At 38.7% G+C, this 27,135-nt stretch overlaps 1 protein-coding gene across 1 annotated transcript; it reads left to right on the top strand.

Annotated features, from left to right (window-relative positions):
• Positions 1–7,741: 7,741 nt before the first annotated feature.
• On the top strand, positions 7,742–17,991 carry nmur1a (neuromedin U receptor 1a). The gene is made up of 3 exons (XM_061738982.1): positions 7,742–7,808; positions 14,357–15,288; positions 17,606–17,991. Exons 2-3 carry the CDS (start codon positions 14,370–14,372, stop codon positions 17,989–17,991), a joined length of 1,305 nt encoding a protein of 434 aa, XP_061594966.1. The 5' UTR covers positions 7,742–7,808; positions 14,357–14,369.
• The last annotated feature ends 9,144 nt before the right edge of the window (positions 17,992–27,135 follow it).

Genomic DNA, 27,135 nt, shown 5'->3' with positions numbered 1-27,135 from the left:
TGGTGTTTTTTAAGAGAGAGAAAGTTCTTATTACCATGCATCAGTCTTGTCAGGTGTATGTCAGGTTACCATCTGTTCAGGAGAGGTTTCTTTGTTCCTGAAAAACAGAAATGCCACATGAAACCTTTGTGCTTTTAAATTATTCACATATTTCAGCTGCCTGTGTTAGAGCTTTTAATGAGAATAATGGATTTGTTAAAACAAATGAAATACAAATGTCAAACTGATCAATGAAGTGGAAATTAGACCCTATCGCACTCAGTGACACCCCTCGCATGCTGTATATTTGAAGAAGCCCGTTTGATGCCCAGTTTAAAAACAGAAAACTTGATATTATCTCACCCGAACTTTTTGCAGTTTAACTGATTGGCTGGTGGACATCACCAGTCTTAATTAGCAGCAGCTTTACACAATTAAACAATTTTGTACGCAAGAGACTTGTAAGGGTGCATTCCTTGCTGAGAAATAATAATTTTAGTGCACTTTGTCTGTCTTCTACGGAGCCCTGGAGGTGACATGGAAATTATTATTTTTATCTCGTGCGCACGACTTTTTATGTCGTGCGCACAACTTTTTATCTCGTGCGCACGACTTTTTATGTCGTGCGCACCACTTTTTATGTCGTGCGCACGACTTACTGAAAAGTGGTGCGCACGAGATAAAAAGTCGTGCGCACGACTTTTTATCTCGTGCGCACCACTTTTTAGTCAGTGAGAACAGAACACTGGATTGAATAGGAAGGAAGGCCAAAAGGAAACCCCCAAAAGTGACATATCCGCTCACTTCAACATATACAGCTATTGATGCCAAGCATTTATCTAGTCGTCGAAGTCCGATCTCGGGAAACTGGCTTCACAAACGACGTTTTAAAAGTGGAACTATTTCCAGAGGCGGAGTTGTCACAAAGTGCTTCGACATTGTCACGTGAGCGTGCTGGACCAATCAGAGTGGCCGCTGGTCCAAGATCGCTGCCTACAGTGCTGATTTTATTTGTAGAAATAAGCTTTAAATTGCACTAAAATGACTACAAACAATGTTATATGTAAACGAAAATTAATCTGAATTATAAACCTAAGAGACCTGCTGAAACAGTGATAATTCTGTCATTAGACAGAACATTAGACAGTGATGATTCTGTCATTAGACAGAACATTAGACAGTGATGATTCTGTCATTAGAAATAGGGGGTTCTCCCAAATGATGGGAATATAATACCCATGCTCAAAACCTATGTTAAACCTGCAATAATAACATGTTTTCTATTTTCTATTAAAATAGAAAATAGAAAACATGTTAATAATAACATGTTTTCTATTTTCTATTAAAATAGAAAATAGAAAACATTTTTTCTATTTTCTATTTTATTATTATTTTATTATATTATTATTATATATCTATTATATTATTTTATTATTTTCTATTTTAATAAAAAATAATAACATGTTTTCTATTTTCTATTAAAAATAATAGATAGTAATAATAGACAGAAAATAATAAAATAATATAATACATATATAATAATAATATAATAAAATAATAATAAAATAGAAAATTTTCTATTTATAGTTCTCACTGACTAAAAAGTGGTGCGCACGAGATAAAAAGTCGTGCGCACGACTTTTTATCTCGTGCGCACGACTTTTCAGTAAGTCGTGCGCACGACATAAAAAGTGGTGCGCACGACATAAAAAGTGGTGCGCACGAGATAAAAAGTCGTGCGCACGACATAAAAAGTCGTGCGCACGAGATAAAAATAATAATTTCCATGTCACCTCCAGGGCTCCGTAGTCTTCACAGGCTCTAAGTACAGAGTAAAGGGGTATTCACAAGTCTAAGCCCAAACTATAAACCTGAGGATAGGGTTGTAAAATGGCATTTTCCAAGTGTTCAAATTCTGCTTTGCATTTAACATAATTTTCTTTTTAATTATTCATTTTTAAATATTGGATTTTATGGGCAAGCTTTCATCTGCATCCAGGAGGGCTGCAACAAAATACAGTATATACACAACAGTGTGCCTAATCGTACTACTACTGTTACTACTACTTCACATTTACTGTATCCCTTGCTCAGTGTAAGTTATATATCATTGTACAGTATGTGCAGTTTTGGCGCTCTCAGTATAGATTTGAAGATATATTCATTAAAAAATGATAAACAAGTTGACATTTGCTTGTTATTAGATATTTATGATCTAATTAAATATGTATCTGTGTCTGAAGGTGACAGGATCTGTCCTGTGGCATCAGCACCACCTCAGTAAAGCCCAGGAGCACCCTTTTTTACCTCAGAGGCATCGCGGTGAACCTTCACAGCTGTGCCATCGGAAATATGGTGACCTATGCACTGAGCAATGTTAGGCTAAACAACAGGCGCAGAGAGAATCATTAGGATCAGCCTCCCAGAGAGTTCTGCTGTCTACCAACGTCCTGAAGGGATCACATTCAGCACATCGCTGTTCAGTCTGCTGCCTGCTAGGAGAAGATACAGAGCTATCTGGGTAAAAAACACCAGGCTGGCAAAATAGTTTCTTAGCAATTAGATGGGTGAATGAACACACCATATCTGCCACAGCCACACCACACAAAACCTGGAAGCCACCTCATCTTGTGCTTCATCAACACAATGACTGCGAGCTATACTTCTATATTTCTGCAGCTTTCTGAAGCTTTCATACAACCTCCTAACCTTCCCGTGGATCTACTGCCCCACCTCTCTCAACATTCTTGGATCTAATAACGTTGTCCTGCTGCTAGGGGTGTAACGGTACACGCATTTGTACCGAATCGTTTTGGTACGTCGGTACGTTGCAGAAGTGAATACAATGTTTAACAGTAGCTACCTAACAGGCTTGTTCTGTGCGCACACCATACTTAAAATCTGAGTTCCCACATGAACATCTTAAGTGACGGACTGGAAGTTGGTAGTCAGCAACGGACTCCCACATGAGTGATGGTTGATGCAAACAAGAAGCCGGAGCTTGAAGACCCCCCCCTTTATCTTTAAGGTCTCCTGTTTGGGAACACTTTGGTTTCCCGGTGAAAAACAACAAGGGACGAAGACAAGTAGATAAGACGAGAGCAGTGTGCTGATATTGTTCAACAGGCATGTGTCATGCTGAGTGCCAGGCTGTGTTTAATTGTTTGTTTATTATGTTATTGTCTTAAACATTTTATTTGCATTATTTGCACATTTTTGTTGCTTTGTTTAGTTATTGTTTGAAACGTAACTTTTTCTGTGTTTTTGAGTTGGCATGCAATTTACCTGTTTTTTTTTAGTTGATTAGACACAGCTGAACACTATTAAGCCAATGACTGAATCCTGACTGACAGCTGCAGTGGCCAATGAACCACTGCAGGCTGGCCCCCCTAGACCAATGGTGGACCAGGGGAGGGTTCCATTCAAGGGAGATCCATTCGAGCTAGAGAGTGGCTGGACTGTGGTGGATGGACGGAGAAGGAACTGTGGTGGCTGGACGGAGAATGGGCAGAGCTGAGCAGGATGGACTGATGTACAGAGGCCCATGGGGGCTCAGGTGGTTGGGGAGCCCCCGGCGGACTCGGACCGGGGATCCCTGTTGGCGTGGGCCTGATTGCCGATGCTTCCAGAGGGGGCACTAGAGGACAGTGAGCCCGGAATGACTGAGACTGTTCATCTTTTAACCTTTTATGGATTGGCCATTTTAAGAACAGTTCTCCCATTTTAAGTGACATTTTCCCCACCCCTGATTTTATAACAGTCTGCGCAATAAATGTTTGTTGCTGCACCCCTGCTTTGTTTGTGGGTTACTAAGCGCTGCTCACCCTCGAAGAACGAACTTGAAAGTATTTCATTGGGGACTTGGGTTCTATTGTAGTACCAAACCGAGAAGAACCACCCCTTTGACACATGTTTCTGGCAACACGGCAAACTTCATAACGCATTTGAAACGGCACAATGTGAATGTCGTAGCAAACGTAGCTACGTTTGGCATTTAAACAGGATTTTGCCAGTAATTCAGATCGGGCTAAAGCTATAACTAATGCCATTGGTGTTTTTATAGTGACGGATCTGCGACCACTCAGTTGTTGAGAACATAGGTTTGAAACTAGGTTTGGACTTGATAATAGATTCAAGCAGTATTCTATTTTTATTTTTTAATGTTTCATTTTTATAAGAAAATGTATAAACACTTTTGATGTAGTCCTGATCTCTAAAATCTTGCCAAACTTGCTTTCCTGCTGTCCAGAGCTATTTAACGTTGTTGGACGATGATGAAATATAAAATACAACACAGGCACTTACATTAGGAAGTCTACAAAGCTGTAGCAATCGGTCTCATCAGTTCCCAAATGCTTACACAGGAGTTGTCGAGAAAGGATGTTATACAGCAGTAGGAAGAGCCATTTGTGTTGGGTTTGAATGATTTATATTTGGATACGTTTTGTTTTGGGTTAGCCTCCTACAGATGATGTCTCAAGAGGACTAAACCCAACACAAATGGCTCTTACAGCAGTGAAAAAGTGTCTGTCCCAACTTTATTAAAGCACTTTACATATCGGCCATTGACTAATAAATAAATAAAAATGATTTATTTGCCAATTTTCAACATTTGACATGTCTTTAATTAGTTAGTTATATAGTCTTACAATCATTTGGAATTCATTGCATTCTTTTTGGGGGGAAACAAGGTTTCCATGGACGTGTTGAGGACTTGCACTTTCAGATGTATATTAGTTGCTATGGCATAATTACTTATATTACCATATAAGAACTCTGTTCATCAAGGCCTCATGTACAGCTCAGTGTGATCTGACAGCCTGTTTTTATAAGTAATCACTTCAGTGACATAGACTGCTCCAACTTGCTACTACTACTGCTACTACTGTCATTTAGCAGACGCTTTTATCCAAAGCGACTTACATCTGAGACACACACACCATGGAGCAATTAGGGTTAAGGTCTCCTGTACTTGCTGTACATTTGGTATTTAAAATACAAAGAAGGGATGAAATGAGGACCAAATCTATGACCAGCGTCTTTCAGTCAACACAAAGGGTGTTCAGCTTTCACTTTGACAGAGATTTCTCCCCAGTTACTTATACTGAGTCACATGAAAGCTAGTAGTGAATCTGGGTACAGAAAAAACACACATTATAATAACATTTTGTTCATGCTCACTGCTAGTTGCTCAATTCTCAGGCTAAATGACTAAGCGGCAGTGTGCATGTGATGTGATCTTCAGTAAAAGTGCTATTGTACTGTATGTAATGACATGCTCATTTGTCAAATATGCAGTGGACATAGTTAACATAACATTGCTAATTTATTGCAACTGAGAAGTTAAGCAAAGTTAGCCTCAAGACAAGAAAAAATCATTGCTGTCGTGATAATATTGTTACTTGTTTGCCTTTGTATAGTGCTTTAAAACTACCAGACCAGACAGAAAATCTGCCATAAATTGTTTCCCCGCAGACTCATTGAGATAATTTGTATTCTCCCTCTATTATTCACTATTTGTGTTGATGACATGCCATCTGTTGTTGAGGCTTTATCAAACAACAGATGGTATCAGAAACAATTCTGGAAAACTGGATTTCTCAGAAATGACAAGTAAAGTCATATCACAGACAGATCACACACCTGGAAGCATAGCTTGCAACATGATTACAATATAACCCTATATTTGTTCATGTCATAATTAAAAAAGAAATCATTTAGTATGTATCAGGATGAATAAGTAACTTACCGCAACAACTTGAATGAAGCACTGGAAGAGTTGGAAAATGGATCTGGAGAGTGCTTAAAAAGCATTTGAAGTTGACCTGGGGGGGAAAGTGTGTAAATCCTTTAAATATGAGTACAGTATATGTGAAAGCACCAAAAACCTTTTTTTCAAGAAAGAGGGATTTGGCAGTGCAGGAAATCTCAGCTTAATGTTTGGTATAAAGAATGTCTGTGAAATCTTGGTTGCTAAGTTACTGCTCAGGCTGAAAGAAAGTTTGGGATCAAAACGTGAACCTTCAGTACATCCAGACGTGCTACTGTCATGGATACTCATCAAACAAAGGTAAATATTACATCAATGGGGGGGAAAAAGGAGCATCATTTGTACAAATGGTGAATTAACATGCCATGAAGTCCATTTGGAAATAGGGAGAGTGAGGGTAAAAGCTTCAAGGATTCGAGTATTAACAGCTGTATTTAAAAAAGAAGGGACAAAACAGCTTTTTAAAAACTGAATGAAGGAATTTGCTTTACTTACAGTAAATGTCAAATCTACGAGGAACTTTCTTGATACAGTGTGCTAACAGTGTATGTTAAAACCGATTAACAAAAGAAAATAGAGAAAAGGAGAGCACAAAATGTGGTATATAACAAGACACAATCACCTGAAATAATGTGGATGTTTCACAGGAGAAACTCCTCCGTAAAAGGTCTCTCACGCCTGGGAGGAGCCCCACCTTTGCCCACCTGCAGAGGGGGCTCCCAACTCTAAATCCACAATAAATCAGAGTTGTGCTCTGGGCAAATACAAATCACAAAACCACCTTCTGTTGAAACATCTTCACAACCTATATTGGGGTGAATGAAAGACAGTGTGAGTTTATATTTGGTTTTAACATCATTTGATAGAAAGGGAAATTGAGCCTTGAGAAACTGGTGTTTTGAAGGCAGTTATATTGCGTTGCTGCTATTTAGTGAAGTGTCTTTAGTTTTTTTTGTATTTCATGATTGTTTTTAATTGCAACTGCTTTGACATTGAGAGATATTCTGATCAGATGAGAAGTCATAACTCACATCATACAAACCATATCTTGATAACATACAGGGATTACAGTTGAAGTTTGCATTAGCGCATCGACCGACTATCAATGAGGGATGCATCCTGCCATGAAACTGCCAAGAAAAGGAGACTATGAGTAGGAGACTACTCTATTATCACGTAACACCTCGCACACTTTTTGTAACTGCACTTCCTCGTTATAGTTCATGGCACTTTATTTGAATTTAGTCAATCAACCCAGAATTTTAAAGTGATTAGAGGTGCTTTGCTCACAACTGTGTTTCCTGTTTAAAGGGAGATTGCCCTGTCAAAAGTCATCCTGGTTTTTAGAGGAAAATCGGAGGTGGCATTTGTTGTGACCCAGCATGGAAAAAAAGGAAGAAAAAAAAAAGACCTACAAACACTTGATGGAAAAAGTACCATTGATTTTGATTTCGACTGACATGTAGATCCACGCAGGGGGCGGTTCCCAAAGGCTGCTACACAGCATCTTTTCAGTTCTGAAGGTAGGAACGCCTCCCAGTCATGATGAAAAGACATCAGGAATAACACACTGACTGCTGCTGATGGGGTCCATGACTGGTTCACTCCCCTGACAAAACAAAAAAATCCAAAGACATATCCAAATCTCACATTAACTTTTAAAGAAAACTCCCCGACATGTCATATAAAGAGGAAAGGGTAGATAAATAATACAGGTAGTTGAACCAATTTCTTCTTTCAGGATTGACTCACAGTTTAACACATATTCTAATATTCCTACTTCCTGTAGTGTTCATTAGCCAATGACTCCAGTGGAGGTGTGGACTCTGGATAGAATTGCAGGTGGAGGTTTAAATGTGTTAATTTGTGTGTGAGAAAGTAGCGGTGAGGGAGGAGGACTGAGAGAGAGAGGGTGTGTGTGCAGTGTACATGAATGGTTATATGACTGCGAGTGAGGCTTGATGAGAGCAACAGACGAAAAGGACGGAGGACTCAAGGATCTGCTTGTTGTTCACACTTAAATATCAACTGGGAATTTCTGCAAAGGACTTCATTGACGGTGAGATGATTTCTACTTTCTGCACAGCCATGACGATCTCATGAAATCCAACATCTGCTTATCTCTCCTTTGCAGAGGAACCAGATGTAAATTTATATACAAAAAAATACTGCATTTGGAAAATGCCACATTTTCCTTGATGTTTTAATTGTGTACTAGAGTGATGAAGTGGAGATTCAGGGATGATTGTATCAGGAATATTTAAGATTATTGGACAGTTTTTCATACATCCAATAACGATGAACATTTCTGTAAAGTATTTATTGTTATCTGTAGTGTCTTGGTTTTTTTTAAGCCAAAAGCACATCAAGCTTTGCAGGATGAACCAGACCGAAGAAAGAAAGTCATTAAATTAAAAAAAGCTGAACCCTACAAAAGCAAAAAAAAATCTAAACAAACAAAAAAGACATGTTTATCATAAATGAAAAAGTAATTCAGCAATTTTATTCTGAAATCCAAATTGTTTCTCTGTTGTCTTTCTTGGATTGTAGATGAATTAATCATAAAAAAAAGTATAATGAGCAGTCATTTTGAGCAAGGAGAAGAATGTAAATGTAAGTCTAATAGTTTCATTGTGGTGAGCGGATTAAAGTATTTTTGGAGCTGATACTTTAAAATGATTCGTAGTCACAGAAGAGCTTGAGATGTCCCCTGCTATTTTGTGGAAATTTGAATAAACTGCATTTTTCATGCATCAAAATCTGTTCAATCTCACAAAGAAATAATATTTTTTGACTTTCAGGCAGTGTCACATTGACTTTGCCAGAGCGTAGTGTTATGTTAGCCTGTTGGCTTCTCCAAGGGCAGTCATGCTTTATCTGGACTGGTGGCTTTGAATATTCATGATGTCTGTGGTGGAAACAAAAGATCTGCGCTTTCTGTGGACAACAGCCATGACAGCTCTCACAAATGGACATGAGGACGCACACGATGGTTATACTTCCCATACAGATTCAGAGCAAGGTGTCATCCTCTGAGACTACAAACTGTAATTTTATTAATTTATTCACATTTTTATAGGCGATAAAATGGCAAGCAGCATAACTTGGTAATGATGCTTGGATGCTTTTCATGAGGCCTTGGCAGCTGTTTTTGTGCAGGATATCAAGGATCAAGGATATTTATAGTTTATGTTCAGCAACATGATAATATACAAAGAAATAAAACATATTTGATTATATATAGTTAAATATCAAATAAAGCATTTTTAAAGACATCAACTAAATATGAAAGATGTAGAAGTTGCTCTTTAGCATCTCAAGTTGCTGTCTGTCTTGATTTTAATACACAGTAAAATGCTAATATAGTAAAATATAATACTTATTGCATTTGTTATAGCTTATAGTTATAATAATGTGCAAATATAGTTGATTGATAACAGTATGCACACTATGAAGAATTGGCATCCTGATATGCTGCTGACTGTATCTAAAGCATCTTTTTTCTGTCAAGACTGAATGGTGTAGCTAGGACAACGCATGATGATGAGATATATAAAACAAGAGTTGCATAATCAAAAATAAATGACTAAATATTGTTCTTTTTGTCCATTTGGTCTACAGACAACATGGAGTGGAGTATGGAGTATTGTGTTAATTTGGTTCAGCTGTGGACCAAATTAACATAATATACTATCATGTATCTAAGCTATATTCACAGAGCCTCGAGTGGTGTATACATTACTCCTAACTATCTCAAGTGAATGCTTGGTGAGGAGCAAACAACTATATTTAACCAAAAGAAGCCTGCAAAAGTTTCATATATGAAATGTTTTATATAATGAATCAGTAATGTGCCTTTATTTGCAGGGACAGTTGTCTGATAACAGACTGATGCACCACCTGCCAGAATAAATCAGGGGCTGGCAGTGAAAATGGAGAACTCTTATTATAACTTTGTGTAGAGAAATAGTGAAGACATTTTGGAAGATATATATGCACTTTCTTGCTCAAGAGTTACAGTAGACCCAAAGGCAGTGAAGTAGAAAGTTAATTGTTCTTCTTTTATTATCTTAATCTATTCTGCGGTTTTAGTTACAAAATCGTATCTCTGGATAAACTCATGGCTTTGCTTGTGCTTATATAGCATTTTTTTGGTTCTAGAAAAGGTTTTGCACTGCGTTGGCCTTTCATCTGTTGAGTGCACGCTCATCCTTTTACATGTATTTTTTTACAGGAAGTTGTTTGTTTCTAACATCTTAACCCAATAAACACATCACAGAGAAGTGTGGGTGTTCAGTGTGCTGCCCAAAGACCCTACATTATCAGCGACAAGGGTGTTTGGCTCCTCGTGGACTTTATGACTGACTGGTGACCCGTGCAGGCTGCACCCTGCCTTTCCCCTGCAATGAGCGGGGATCGGCTCCAGCAGTGACCGTGACCCTATATAGGCTTGAGCGGGAATAGAAAATCAATGTATGACAACTACTCACAACAACATCAGTTGCTTGCTGGACCAGGGGCCCGTTTCACAAAGCAGGTTTAGTGAAAACTCGGAGTCTGTTAACCCTGAAATAAGGGAAACTCTGAGTTTTCCATTTCACAAAGGGAGGTAACTCAAACCAGAGAAAGAGGGGTAACTCTAGCCTGTTTCACAAAGAGAGGTAACTTAAGCTCTCGGTCAGTTACCGTAGTAACAGACTCTCTGAACCTAACCTGGTCGGGACCAGGTTTATTTCAGCGAACCTGGAGTTTCTCTCTGTCTCCTCCCTCAGTGGCGTCAATTCAGCCAATGGGCCTTTACGCAATACACATCCGTTTTCTGCACCACGGACAGCAAGCGGCAGAGTTAGAGAGCAGAAAAGGCTTATCTAACAAACGCAATAGAACTCGTTCACTTTATTCACTATGTCAGTGCAACAATATCACAGGGACATCAGATTTTAACTTCAAACAGTTAAAGTCCAAATGCAAAAAGGAGAGGGAGAGTAAAAAAAAAGTCAAATATTTCCCTTAAACAGATGTAGGCTATAAGAGGATTTATATCTTACTTTGAGATGAACTTGCATAATTAATCCATCAGTGGCTAACAGCCTTGTTAATATCTTCTGGACACATCACTTGCCTTCTTTCTTTTTTTCTTCTTAAATTGCGTGGTTGTCTGCTTCCTTTTCATTTTTATAAGTTAGTAACTATGCACTGGCGCTAAAAACGAGATTGATAGCGACCACTGTCTTCAGGGACGCTGGGACATTTCAAGATATGAGGGGGGTATACAAGTGTTGGGATAGATAATACCTACTGAAATCCATCATGTTGTTCTGATATGCATTTGTAGTTATTTTATATGTATGAAGTAATAGAATAAATCAATACAAATAGACACAGAGTAATTCCATAAATGTATTTAAAAAAAAAACATTTACATATTCCCCTGAAGCCGAGGTGTGGCAGCTGCCCCTGATCTAAATGACAATAAAATTTCATTTTTTTTTCCAAAATATGCTCTCATACTTGCCATACGCACGTATTAACACTTCTAACTCCAGTGGCGTGAAGTATGTGGATCTTGAGATGCAAACTGATGTTTCCTCATAATGGATTTTGTAAATTGAAAAGATAAATAAAGTTAAAAAGAAAAAAAAAGAAAATGTATGTCGCTCTTTTGTGTCGCCGGTTGCCATGGTGAATCCTTGTATCAGCGATCTACTGATGATGGCTTTTTATTTCCCTCACGCACGAGCTTAACTCCAGGTGAAACTACTTAGAGTTGAGTAAATTACCTCTAAACCGCTGTTCTGGAACCGAAAACTCAGAGTTTCCGATCTCAGAGTAGATCAACTAAGAGTTCAGGATTAGACTCAGAGTTTGTTGAACCTGCTTTGTGAAACGGACCCCTGATGTGAGCCAGAGGACAATACGTAGGCGTGAAAGACAAAAATTGGATTTTGAAAAAGGCAATTTGTATGTAATTTAATATTATTATAAGTTGATCATTCACAACATCTGCATGGATGCTTAAGTCACACACTACTGTATATTGACTAATTCTGTATTCAGCATTAAATAGATTAATGAATTTATTTTTATTGATTTCATTATTTTTTATTGGAGAATTCTCACAGAACCCATTCAAAAAGAAGCAGTGTCTTCTATTCAGAAAGTCTAAAAGTAAAGAGTTGTAACAGAGCTTAAGTCTGCAGTTGTTTTGCAAACATGAGCAGCAGATTGGTGCTATAGTGGAATGACTTAAAATGTGAAGTGGGATTTATTCACGCATGCTAAAGTAATCTTCCTGCTGCAAGAGGCTCAACGAAGATATGCAGTTACAATCTCAATAAAGCTATGCTAACAACATTCTGCATACATTACAAAGAGAAAGAAGATGGTACTAGACTGTCTTGTCTGCAGTCCGGACCTGTTCCTAACAGAGAATGAGTGGAACAACAGCAGCTTCCTGCTGCATTCTTCAGACAAAAAACATCCCATGAAATACTTGGTTTCATCAATGCCGTAGTGTGTTTTTATTATTGTGGTAAGGACTGGCAACCTTACAAAATGGTAAGGGCTTTGGTCTTCAAATCCTATATGGAATCCTGAAATCCCAAATTAGATCTGTATTAACAAATAAAACCATAATTATGATTCAAAATACAATAAAAACACATTGTATTTTCCCATCAGTTTTTCAGCTGAACCACAAGTAAAATATGAGAAGCGATGATGAATGAATTACAGTGTCTCAACCATATAGTTTCACTATTATTCTCAGAAAGAAAAAGATTTAGAAACAGCTGCCTTTTCCCTGAAATATCAAGTATCTCAAGTGCTCTCCTGTAGCTCTTCTAAAACCATATTACTGTGTAATGTATTTTACCGCGGATTGGCTTGCATCAATGCTCTCTAATAAGATTTCTTTGCAAATTAGTTTCTATATAATTTAGAATTTTTTAGTTCATTGACATGCAGACACGAAGCCTTGGAATATTATCAGCTTTTCTACACAAGCCATTCAAGATGGCCATTCAAGTTAGATCAGTCCCAAACAGTCGGGGGTGAACACAGTACGACCTGAATAAAAAAAGCAACAGATTATTTAATGCAGAGTTTTCATCATTGATAAGGAAACCTGTTAGTAAGAGCTGCATGTAATGATGCAAAACAGTCATTGTACTGAACTTCATTGAATTTATTGAGAGGTGGAAGTGGAAATGATTTTGTCTTTTATAATATAATAATATTATGGAAATCCAACTCACCTGAGTGTGGAAATGCAAAATCTAATGCAAAATGCAAAGAGTTCATTAAAATCTGTTTCAATTTCCCTCTGAAGAGGAAATATTTGATTGAAAATTTCTTAACAGTTTGGTCTTCATTATCTGACTATGATGCCTACTTAAGCGGCCCAATTCCTGGGTTGTTTAGGTAATTAATGCTACAAGTTACATTTTTTTCAATTTTAGCTGGACAGTTGGGAACTTTGTTGCAAATCTTGTAATATCTCCAAAATATCTTTGCGGTCTCTTGTTTTTCTGCACTGTGATTGGCCAATATAGCAGATTCCTGCACTCTGATTAGCGGTTTTACTTTAGTGCTTGCTTAAGCCGTTCTCCTGTGAGCCAATCAGATTATTGTGCTTAGTGGAGAGCCCCCAAGTTCAGGAGATGCGGCGGCAGGAGTTTCAATTCAGAAAAGATTAAGCATAAAGTTGCACTTAAGCAGGAGTCAAAAGCAAAAAGGTTTTACTATAAAAACAGCGAGGTGGAAAAGCAAACAGACAAGTAGCACAACTGGGGGGGAAAAACAGACGGACCAGAAGGGAGGAACGGAAAGACAAGACATGACACACTCATAGGGCTGACAAGACATACAGTAGATGATGGCAAAGACACAAGACATGGACAAACCTCCAAAGTGCAACAGGAAGTAAAGTTAACAAAAAACAGACTAGGTCTGTAGAGCGAACTCAATAAAAGACCCAAGAACACCAACATTGAACCCGATCCAAACAGAAAAAGACCCAAACTAAAGAACCATAACAAACCGCAAACTCAAAAACCCAACCACAATAACCCTAGTCCAGGGTTCTTCCATCCAGCTCTAACACAACTGATTCAAATTTTGTGTTAATGAGACCTTAATTTGCATCAGGGTGTGCTGAAGCAGGGAAACATCTCTTCACATGCAGGACAGTGGACCTCGAGGACTGCAATTGAAGACCCCCGCCCTAAACTGTACCATAACACAGACTGCATCTACGATCATTTCAAAATGGCTGTAATAAATATCTAAATGCGACAACAAAGGAGATGTAGACAAAAACATTATTCAAGAAAACATTTCATACATAAAAATATGTAGTTTTCATATATATCATGAAAATAATTGCAGCCAAGACACTACTTATTGACTGTTTAGTGCTATGTGTCAGTTTATTTGGTGTAAATAAAGTATGAGTCATTTGTCTTTCATTTGTGTTTGATAGTTTGTGGTAATTTTCCAGTTCAATAATCAAAAATTCACAATGGAAGAATATATCTCTAATCTCCAGATTAATTGGTGCGTTCTCTCAATGCCAATAACAGCTGTTTTGTTTTTTTTATGTTCCAGATCGTGAGCCAGGATGTCATCACAAAACTGCTCAGTTGATCTAATGGCTGAAAAAGAGGAATGGCCTTGTCCTCCAGGACAAAACTGTGTCAACATGACCTCTGGCATGAATGTCAGTCACATTGATCTGGATGATGCGTGTCTGACGGTGGAGGGGTTTCTGGAGAAATATCTTGGCCCCCGACGGTCATCTGTGTTCCTCCCCGTCTGCCTCATTTACCTGCTTATCTTCTTGACCGGTGTTGTGGGGAACGTGCTGACATGCATTGTCATTGCACGCAACAAGGTCATGTGGACGCCGACAAACTACTACTTATTCAGCTTGGCGGTGTCAGACCTGTTGGTGCTTCTACTTGGGATGCCACTAGAGCTGTACGAGCTTTGGCAGAACTACCCGTTTCTCCTGGGGAAAGGAGGCTGCTACTTCAAAACCTTCTTATTCGAGACGGTCTGCTTGGCATCCATCCTCAACGTAACGGCGCTGAGCATTGAGAGATACATTGCTGTGGTGCACCCGCTGCGAGCAAAGTATGTTGTGACACGAACCCATGCCAAGCGCGTCATCCTCACAGTGTGGGGTGTGTCAGTGATGTGCGCTGTGCCTAATACAAGTCTGCATGGGATATTCACGCTGCACATTCGTTCCACTGGTCCAGCTGGTTACATTAATGAAGAGATTGCTGACTCGGCCATCTGCACTCTGGTTAAACCCCGCTGGATGTACAACTTGACCATCCAGCTGACTACTTTTCTTTTTTTCATCTTGCCCATGCTGACAATCAGCGTTCTGTACGTGCTCATCGGACTGCAGCTGAAGCGTGAGAAGATGCGCTTGGCCCTGGAGGCCAAGTCGGGCTTTGAACAGGACAGCTTCTGCAACATCCGCACACAGCAGCAGAAGGCGCGTCGCAGGCAGGTCACCAAAATGTTGTGTGAGTATAACGGTCTGTAAAACAAGTTTCCCATATCTTCACTGCACCACAGCAGATAACAACATAGGAAAACACGTCCAAAGCGATACGTTTTCAAACCATCTTTCAGCGCCTCCTCCTGACCATGGTCTCCTCCTTCACCGCAGGTGAAATGTAGTGTCCTACATTTCACATAAATGCTCTCTCAAAGATGAACCTTTGCTGGGAGACATGACTTACACGATAACAGAGGATATGCAGTAGCCAAAAATGATTGTTCAACTCAATGCAAATGATATATCAAATTATAAAACACTTGAGCATGTCCTCAGGTTTGGAGAATGGTGAGTCTTGTGCCTTTGCACCTGACATTTATTGATTTATCATTTGTTTTAACTTCGGTGTCTTAGACCTCATTACTAGTCCATTACTCTTGTTTCATTTGAACTTTCTTGACCTTCTTTCTTTGTGTATTCTTATGTGCACATACAAAAGTAAATAGTATTCATTTATGGAAATTGGTTTGGCATTTACCCATGCAAATTATTATTATTGCTTTCCCTGAATGAAAGTAGCCACGTTCCTTTACCAGGTTAGTATGGACAAGACAACAACTCCCAGAAAGGATGTTTGTAGCACACCATGAATCTTCCTTGATTCTGACAGGCAAGGATATGTATTTGGTTTCTGTCCAGAATCTCACCATTATATGGGGCTGGTGTTTCCACCTGCTCTCTGTCAGTTTGTATGAAATATTAATGATGCCCCCTGATGTGTAATGCAAGGAAATGATCTCAATGGATGTGTTGATTTGATCCTAATTCTAATGATGCTAACGCTGGTAATTGTAACTCGTTGCGTCCATGGCAGAGACACTTATACCCTAGCTTCTAACTAGCACCCTACACTTGTAACCTGTATTATTTCACTATATAGTCGAACAACTGAAAGAAGTTTGTTTTTCGAAGGCCTGCTGGTTATTCCAGCATAGGTTATCTCCCAAATTCAATACGCAAGTTGAAATTTTTCACTGAACGTAAGGTGAAACATCCAAAACTCAAAAGTAAGAGTGCACATGAGCGCACAGAAGCAAGTAGAAACTATCATTAATAACACACATAGAACCTTTCTTACATTTTCTGCTTTTGATCTAGTGTTTTCAAGTAATGATGTTTAACACCTATGGTGAGCTCTTTTAGAAGGGCTATTGATATTATGAATTACAAACTTAAAAACTGTACTTCCCAGTAATAACTGTATATTGACATTCATCACTGACATTTATTGTCGTTAGAGTAAGGGTGAAACGGTATAGGCTACCATATTTCGTTACACCACGGTGGTGTAAAGCCACGGTTGTGACACCATGAGATTTCCAAGCTCACGGTCGGTGACTGTAATTAATTAATTATTTTAATATTATGCGGGGCTGCCGGTGAAATTCCACATAAAAAATGATATGCATAGCTTAAGTCCAAGCAGGTAAAATGAATCATTGTAAATCCCACGGTAGCCGGTCTACGATGCTTCATTCAAAGAGCATGGTTATTGCTCACTTTCATTCTCCGTAGAGCAGCGTGGTCGTGTTGTCTACAGAAGATGCAGATTTACAAGGCATCACTACGCCGCTCTGCAACGCTTTGTTAACTTGTAGATTAGTTGTTTGTTTGGTGCATGGCAGTGAGGTCATGCCAAAGAGCAACCCGAATTTACCAAATGTGCCAAAAAATATCTTTAAAAAAATAAAATACCGTCACCGTGAAATACCGTGGTATACTGTACGAACACCGTCACCAGACCGTAAAATCCAATACCGTTACATCCCTAGTTCTGAGTGATAATTCCACACAGCAAATGACGACTTAAAGTTCTATGAAAGTGCCTTTAATGGAAGCAGTTAGACCATTCTGACATTATGAACATGTAGCTAATGACCCCTCACCCCACGTATCTCACGGACTGAAAGTAGGAAGGGCAGGTATAATAAGATTTTCTTCTACCTGCTCCTTTCTGGTTATGGAATATGCTTTTGATTGTGTTGTCATTTTACTTGTTTGTTTTTTTTTGTTTTGCATATTTCCATGATCGGAATAAATAAAAATGAAAATGAAAATGAAAATGAAAATGCACAATCTGACATTATGCCATTTTTCTTTGGATACATTTGCACCACAGATAGGAATGCTGCAGATTGATCCAATCACTCCAAGCATGATATACAGAAGACCACATAGCTACATTTCCTGCAGTGAAAAATGAAAAGAAAAGTTGCGGGGGGCGGTTTCCTCTCATAGTAACAAGCACCTATAATGTTTTTCTGTCTCTTTTTGTTTTTCAGTTGTTTTAGTTGTTGTTTTTGGCATCTGCTGGGCCCCATTTCACACTGACCGCCTCATGTGGAGCTTCATCAGTGACTGGACGGACAACCACAGGGAAATCTTTGAGTATGTGCACATCATCTCAGGAGTGTTTTTCTATCTCAGCTCAGCGGTCAACCCAATCCTGTACAATCTCATGTCAACACGCTTTAGAGAAATGTTCAGGGAGGTCATGTGCCATGGACCGGATCATATGAGTCCCAGAAAACACTCACTCAGTGTCACCCGAGTGACGCTCCGCAGCACATTAGGCGATGGACCGCTCAGCAATGGTGCCACTGTTGCTGAAGCCGAGGTAGAGGATGGAGAAGTGAAAATGAAAGATGAAAATACTTTAATATATTAAATTAAATTCACACAAGCCTATATGAAGGCAACATATTTGCAGCACAGAGGTATTCTGTGGCTTATTTTGAGCGAGTGCGTCAGTGTTGTGTCTTCAGTAGCCACTTTCCTCAGATTTGTCAGGAGGATAATATGGCTGAGCGGAAAAACTGTAGGAAAAAAAAACACCAGTGAGGCTGTCAGACTGCGTGTGTTTTTGTTCTACTATTGGAAAGTTAACTGTTACCTCAGCAGTCACACTCAGACACACACAATATGACCTCTAACAATTCATAAGCACAGCTAGGAAGACATACGGGTCATATACACTACCTGTCAAGATTTATTTATATGTGCCGATAATGTACTCCAGAATGCCTCGGTTTCCCCAAGCCTGTTTTATTTAAAACTTTACACTTCATTGCAAACGGGAATGTATGCACACCTGCCAAAAACAAAAAGGGGGGGTATGATTAAATAGGGGGTAAAAATCTAATGATAAATGATGACAACATCAACAATAATGTAAAACTGAAATGGTTCATTTGAATTATCTTTATGTAATTAGTAAACTACACGGTATGTGCAGTAAATATGTATGTGTATAAACATAAATAATAACTAACTGCTGTTTGTGTATTGATGTTTGTACATTTCTGCTAGGTGGTTTAAAGCTTAATGTTTTAAAAGTGGTCTGTAACCTATTACTGTCATTCTAAGCTGTGAAAATATGATGAACTCAGATGATATGTAATTGAATGGCTTTGTTTGGTTGAACTGTCACTGTTAAGGTGGTTGGCCATTGGCGGGTGTCCAGAGTAAATCACAGGCGGAGGGAACAGTGGTGGGGAAGGCCTCTGCAGTCCTGTCTACTGGGTCAGATTGGTCAAATTTTGCTGCTTGTCAATCAGCAACACAATTTTTTTTTTAAAAAAGAGGAAAAACAAACTAGAATGACCAGATAGACGTCAAAGGATGTGAGATTCTTGCTGCGTTTGACGTGTCTGCATGCACTGCTGCTGTGGTGATGGATGAGAAGAGGTGACTTTTTCTTGAAGGGGACATTGAGAAGGTTGAACAACATCCTCTCCTGACAACAGCCCTCCCAGTAAGCATAACAACATTAAAAATAGGGCAATGGACACACGCTGAAGGAAAAGGTCCTGTAAAACTACCCCTGGGTGCCCCCTAATGGAAACCTGCCTTTCAAGTGCATTATATGTAACACTTGTTCCTCAGGCAATACCTTGTAAACCTGCAGAGAACACATTCAAACTTCAACATTCAACTCTTACAACCTGCACTTCATCGTAAGTCAAACAAGAAAAGGATGCTGCAGATAAAATTAATCTGTAAATTAATCTATTAATTTCACCACTCAATGCCTCAAGTATTCTGAGACTATTCTGACACATTGCAACCAAATTTCCGATTTAATCTTGAATGCAAGAATTTGACTTTTGGTCTTAATAAACTGTTTTTGATGAAAATACTTCAATATTTTTTTCAAATGGTCTTTTCACCACTATATAAATACATTATTAAATATTATAATGAAATCTCATCTCAGAAATAACCTTAACATACAGTACTGACTGACCCATGTCAAATATCTTAATTCTGAAGAAACACTGCTGGATTCTGTCAAACAAAGATTTAGGCAAAGCACAAAAACATATTCCTAAGTGGTTTTTAGTTGCTGTGCCTTCATCATTCATTTTGCTTACAATTTTTGCTTCAGACCCGGCAAAAGTCACTAACCCAATTATCGTACTACACCCCAATACTGCATTTGCTGCTCATTTTGTATAAATGTACTTCCTGGGTGTTAGTTGTTCCCTGATAGATTATCTATGTCCTATATGTCTTTGCAGCCTTCACTCCTTGTGTATGTTCTTGTCAGTGTACAACCTCAGTTTGGTCTTATTTTTAACATCTTTCATTATCAACGCTACTGAGTTTTGGATTTTTGGACACTTTGAAACTGGATTTTTCTTTAATCAGCCCTCACCTGTAAATTTTGACATGTTGACTGATTAACTGATTTAGGTGCTTGCTGTATTTTTACCGTACCTGCTGGATTTCACATTGTGCCTGTTCTGATTCCCGTGTTTGAGAGTCTATGTGGTAAACCATCACAGAGGGTAAATGTGGCGTAAATGTGGCATCTCAGCCCTTCATAGGAATTGTGTTATTAAATAAATAAATAAAAACCAACAATGACCAAACTTTCTTCCTCTATTCCTGTATTTGCACTAATCAACTTCATCTTCCATAGTTGAATCAATCATTAAAAGGCTTAAAGGGCTAAAAATGCTGAAAAAACCCTTTCTGCTGGACCCAAAGCTTCTGCTGTCTGTTTTGGTTATAAATCAATATTTTAGACTGTACCAGTGATGCAATTTTCTTGTTATGCTGATATTTTCTACAGCAAAACAACATGAGGGCCTTTTCTGTATGAAATGAAATGCATGAAAGCATGAAATGAGACGGCTGATCACAAAGCATTGTGGTATCCATGTGCGGTTGTTACTTCAGGACATGCAACATTAAAAAGTAAAACATTAGTTTAAGATTATTCATCTTTAAATGTGACTGTGTACTGAAATTTATAATATCAAATCCAATCTGTGTTTCTCCATTTCTTTTTTCTTTAAATAAACAAAAATAAATATGTAATAATATGTAATATGAAATGTGTCCCATGAACATATAGGTTGTAAACGAACTAATATTAATGTGGCCATTCCCCACCAGGGGTGTCACATTAGCAAGAGCTAAAACATCCTAAAATGGCTAACTTGTTGTAATTGAGGTAATGTGGACGTGTTTCACCATTTGCCTATTTGCTTTTGAATTGTGGCTCAACAGAATCGTTTAAACAAACTAATGAAACTGGCCTGGACATAAAATGATTTGACCCTCAGCTTGATATTTTGTTACACAACCTTCTGAGGAAATTACTGCAATCAACTCTCAATGAGACATGTGGAGATCGAAATGTTGGTCCACTCCTCATGAGGAAGCTGCTCCAGGTGTCTCAGATTTGAAGGGTACCGTCTCCAGACAGAAACATTTAAACTGTTTCCACAGATGTTCAATGGAACACTTTTGTTGTTTTCAAGTTACTTCACAGACCATCATGGGTTTTTCCTTATTTAATGGAACAAACACATTTGTCCATGTCTGTTGTCATATTTTGCTGTCTACACAGAGCAAAACAACAGATCAAAATCAAAAGAAAGAGGGGAAAAAAATGAAATCAATAGAGAACAATGGTTCCAGACTGAGGGGCTAAAACCTGTTCTAATCTTATCTAAAACTATGGGGTATATTACTGTCTTCATATTCTTTACACAAACCTTAGTTTGTGCTGATCTTTGTTAGCTTCTTGTGGAGGTTATAAAAATATTGCTTTACCTTGTCAGTCGACATATTCTTTTCTTCTCTAGTTTCCTTGTCTCGTATCCTTTCCAGGTTAAACTAGTCTTCAGTTTGTAAACAAATCCACTTGGACCGCTGTCTCAGCTGGTAGGCTCAATTCACTGCATGTTTGAAACAGTGTGGTACCGCCACTGAGCTGTCAAACAAAAAAGTTCAATGCAAAATTATAAATAATTTGGGGCATAAATAACTGAGGACTTGTGAATAAATGAGCACACCCTCAGTCCACTAGCAAATATGTGATTCATAGAAATCCACATTAAATAATTTTTGTTCTTGTCTGTATTTCTGTGCGCTACGGATGGAAAAGTTGGAGGAATAATTCCTCTTAAAAATTGTTTAAAAAGATAAAATAAAATAAAAATGTGACTGTCAATTAAACTGCCACATATCTGAAGGACATGACAACATATTGAGAAACCTTGTAATGGCTTTTTTATCCAGTCAGTTTGTGCCTCGTTCAGGAGTTCATGTGTGATATATTCTCAGATATTAACCATTCATTTTTCCCCAAAGTTGAAATGTAATTACCTTTTCCACTATTTACAGATAATCCAATATCTCAATGCTAGCATAACCAAGGACACTGAAGGGAATGCTTTGCAATTTCACCTGCTGCTAATGCACTACTTTGTTATCACAAATAATTGAATAGATGCGTCCTCTCAAAATCTCTTGTCATCATCTGAATCTACTTCAATATCTACACTGTATTTGAGATGATTTTCATCCATCTGTGGGTCTCTTTTCCATCTGTTGGAGACCATGTTGGGGCAGTCAAAGGTGCACTCAGCACCTTCATATCCTATTTTTTTGGTGTTAACTATTAGAATTGACATCAATACAAGTACTTCTGACACAAGTCACAGATTATTTTTTCTCACTGATGCCAAGTGGAGGGGTTTAATCATACTGTCCATACAAATTGAATCTGTTAGGGATTCATTGCTGCCAGCGCCTTGTTACCAAAACAATTAGCATGATAATGCAGTCCTCCTGTGGTTTTCAGTCTAAACAGCCAGCTCATCCTATCATGGTATCATGGTTTCATGGTGAAACAAGATTTGCTCTTAATCACACATTCTGGTCAGACGGTGATCCCACAGCACGCTGTCACAAGAGTGCAATAAAACATCTATCAGAGAGATAACAAGAACATTTAGGATGACATTATAAACAGCTGGGTGTGCTCATGGTGATCTTGACAACATAAAAAAACAAACGTGGATGTCAACGGAAAATGGTAAAGACAAATTACCACTTTTTAATACATAAATATAGATTTATGCATTTTAAGTTAACTATTTCTTTTTTTTTTATTTATTTTAGACACTTTATTAATCCTCTTGCGGCAATTCGTGACTCTGCTTTTAACCAAAATCTAATTTAAACAGCGCTGGGGCAGGATTTGGTGATTAAGGGCCTTGTTCAGGAGCTCCCCTTTTACACCAAGCTGGTTCCAGGGCTGGTGCTAGTGCTGGTGCTAGAGCCGGTTCGCGGTTGGTTCTAAGTAAGAACCGTTTGCTTTTACACAAGCTGGTGCTAGCCTGCAGCTGGCCAGAGAGCCACGTCATCACGTTACTGTATATGTCACCACCACTCCCCCTCGTTTTCATCCCCACCCTGATCAGGAAGCTGAGAGCCAAAAGCTGTTTTAATTTCAGCTGTAGCGCTGTTAATATGGCACTCTATTAAGTTTTAATATTTTTTCAGGTAAAATGGTAACTTTAAGATCCGCAACCTGGGCTCAGTTTATCCAAATAACGCCTGTTAAGAAATTTGATCTGAAAATTTCGGAATTTCTGGCTGACTGCGGGCTCCGGAGCTGATTTATGGTTCCGCGTTAAATCGACGCAGAGCCTATGGCGAAGGGTACGGCGTACGGCTCCCGTCGCCACGTAACCTACGCCGTAGGCTCTGCGTGATCGTCACACCATATGAGGAAGCCGACAGTTAAAAGCTGTTTTAATTCCTGCTGTAGCGCTGTTAATATGGCACTTTATTAAGTTTTAATATTTTTTTCAGGCGTAAAAGTAACCATTAACATCCCCAACCTGGGCTCAGTTTATCCAAATAACGGATCGAGCGTTGAAGACGGTGGTTAAGTTAGCAGACTCTTTTATTATGACATCCATTTATTTAATAAAAATTCCCGGCCCGCGGGGACGGGCTGGGAGCGGGCTCGGACGAGGCTGCCGCTCCATCGGCGGGCACGGAGCCCGCCGACGTTACTGTTGATGGATTGTACCGTAGACCACTGCTGCTTCTGTTTTACATCCATTATTAAATAAATGGATGTAATAATAAAAGAGTCTACTAACTTAACCACCGTCTTCAACGCTACGTTGTTTAAAAACGGCGCTCTTCCGTGTTTATTCTGCTTTGGTTGTTCAGTAACACCGTCCCCAGCCCTGCCCCCAGCCCCCGACGTAAAGCGGTTCTAGACCTGGCCCAGCTCAAAACTGGTGCTACAGCAGCACCAGTTTTGAGAGCCAGGAGCCGGTGCTTAGGCTGTGCAAAACCAAAGAACTGGTGCTAAGTCTGGCTCTAGCCCAGAACCAGCCCTGGAACCAGCTTGGTGTAAAAGGGGTATGGCTCATCTCTGTTACCAACCCGGACCTAAAAAGTCAGTGCAGCTCTGGTTTGTGGTAAAGAAGTTTAACCTGTATCAGATCAATAAGTGAAAAAATGGAAAAAGTTTGAATCAAAAGCATTATCTTTAACAAGTGTGCAGCCAGTTGACAGCATGGACTTACATGCACAGCTTCCAGTAGCACAGAATCACTCGTGTTTTTCTGATGATGTAACAGAAGTCAAAAAGTCAGAAGAATTCTGAATAGCAGACAGGTTTACCACCTATCTGCCCTGATTCATCTAAATGCAGCAAAGCAGAATAGGCAGTGCAGATGGACAGTGACCCTGAACAGAATGTACAACTGCGGAGCTACTGAGGGAAAGAATTGCAAGTTTCCACGGTGGCTGAGTCAACAACCTCATCTTGACTTAAAATTGAGCTTCAATTTAGTTATTGAAGCCAAAATTAAAGACATATAAACCTACACTCAAGCAGCAACTAACTGCCAAAAAGCTCAATGAGGGAATATCTCTTGGAGAAGATTGCGTGTTCTGGACTACATTAAGCTATCGCCTGCAAATGACTCTCGGTAAATCAATAAAGTTTCAGTATATAAGCCTTTGGTCAATTTATAGCAGAAAATTCCTTCAACATTCATAATTATATTTAATTTGTGTGGAATCATATGTAATTAAGATTAGTTATTTGTCATTATTTTAGAACAGGCCGCTTATATATTCACAAAAAAAAAGTATAATGAATAGTATAACTAGTATAAAAGCATAATGTCAGACATATCTCTCTCTCTCTATGGTTTAAAGGCAGGGGACCTCCAGCGATGGCTATTTTATGACCGTGACTCTGGAAAACCAGATGTGTTAATTCTCATTTCATGGGCATATGGTCAGAGCTTTAACATCATGAACCTGCCTAACCTTAAGCTATTCAGTTAGAAGTAAATGTCTGCAAAAAATCTAATGTCCATATGGTAGGTTTGATTTCTGGGTCATGGATTAACTGAAAAATTAAATGAAAATCCTACTTTAGTGATTTAGGGTTGTCCTTCAGGGTTCTATATACTACATGTATGTAGGAAATAAGTCTCTATGTTCACATTCAAAATAATTTTAGTATCAGTTTAGCCATCACCGGAAATACATTAAAAAATACAAAAAAAAAAGGTTTACAGAGTTAAATTAACTCTGTATACTTGCAGACTATAAAAAATAATATATGTTTTACAGCACATTTTTCACTGTGTGAAGCAAAATAATGACCAACTTATCTAAGCTTGTTAGAATGTATCCATCTTATTGGAAGACTTTATGGCTGCAAACCAATTTGCCTGGAGTCTGATCAAAGCTGGTGTCTTAATATAAATAAAAGAGATGAGAAACAGATACATTAAGATACAATGTCATTTTACAAAGCTACAAATGAATATCTAAAAAAAAAAAAAGATGACTATTTGTGCCAGGAGATAAGATTTCCTTTTGTCAACCAACACGGCAACAATTTAACTTCATTTTGGCTTTGATGAAGCACTATTCAGTCAAGAACATACAAACTCTGGGCAAAAATAAAATAAACACTCTTGGAGGATTTTCATTTAGCCGATTTATTTTGTAATGAAAAGAAAACTCACAGATACGGTACAAAACACAAAATTTGAATCCTTCTTTAGCTTAAAAATAACCTTTTTTTTGTTCAAATAAAATGTATGACCTCTTCTGTAACATCTCTAGTATACTTTAAATGAAATATTGTACTTTTCCAAACATCATTTTCACAACATGTTCCATCTCCTGTGCGCTCCACCCAGACAACACTGAGGTATTTCCAGTGATGATTTATGGCCTGTTTCCAGCAACGGTACAACACAATTCAGTACATATGTAAAAAAGAATTAGTTTTTATCATCAAAAGTTGCAAAACTGCGCCAAAACCAGCATACTGTACCACTCTGGTTTTCAGCATCCTTGTTGGGGGACCAAAACTAGTGATTCAGTACGTAGTACATACTGTTTGCAAAATGATACTTTCTTCCACATGACATGAAGATGCAGCATTTTAAAGTCTTTTCTCAAACAAAGCTCAGCTTCTTCTTGGCAAAAATAAAGAATACAATGTGCTGAATGACCTCCACTGGTACCCTTTCTTAACTGAGTTGCATACTTGTTCATGACTGTATTGACTGAGACACTGTGCTGCACGGGTAGGATGTTGCGTTGTTAGGCTGTTACGTAGCAGAAGTAGCCACAGGCATCCAGCCAACACACCTGGCAGTGGAAACGCTAGATCAGGCCTCACTGATCTCCACTGAGCTGTACTGCACAGAGGACACGTGGCTTAGGTGTCTAGTAGAGCTACCGTCAGTGAGAGGGAAAGTTTAAATGTGTGGGTATAAATCAGCTGACATTTGTGGAGGAGACAGAGGGCAGCCAGTAACAATGATATTTTCATAATCGTGACCGTTTCAACATTTTTATAGATGGAATAACTTTAATTTCAGAGAAGGTGCACGTCATCACTGTCCACTTGTTTGTTGTAAATTTCTAAACGCTAATTTCTAATCGTTTCACTTTGTGTCCTGGTGATTCATCCCCCTGTAAACTCCCAAGACAAAGCACACTCCTAAACTACTAAGATTTATCTCAAAGCGCATGCAATGTTAACAATATGTAATTAAGCATACTATAGTGCCGGCCAACTCCCTGAAGAAGACATTTTTGTGGCAAATATTTATCTTGAAAACACGTGTTATCTTCTTGCCTACGGTTAGAAAAATTATGAGGTTTGGGCCGCTCGGTGGCGCAGTGGGTTAAGCGGCGGCTCATATACTGAGGCTACAGTCCTCCTCCTGCAGCGGTCGCGGGTTCGAATCCAGCCCGCGCACCTTTGCTGCGTGTCTCCCCCGTTCTCTCTCTCTACCCCTTTCCAGTCTGCATCTCCAATAAAGGGCCACTAGAGCCCAAAAAAAGAAAAATGATGAGGTTTGTATGTGTATGCATATGTATGCGTATATATATATATATATATGTATATATATTAAATATAGTAATAATGCTCATATATTTACCTTTGGTTTCTACCTTCATGGTATCAATCATTAATATGTGTGCAGACAAGGTAAAAAAAATAAAAAAT

This window comes from Cololabis saira, chromosome 13 (assembly GCF_033807715.1).
Source record: "Cololabis saira isolate AMF1-May2022 chromosome 13, fColSai1.1, whole genome shotgun sequence".
Classification (NCBI taxonomy): domain Eukaryota; kingdom Metazoa; phylum Chordata; class Actinopteri; order Beloniformes; family Belonidae; genus Cololabis; species Cololabis saira.
This window is presented reverse-complemented; position numbering and strand designations above follow the sequence as displayed.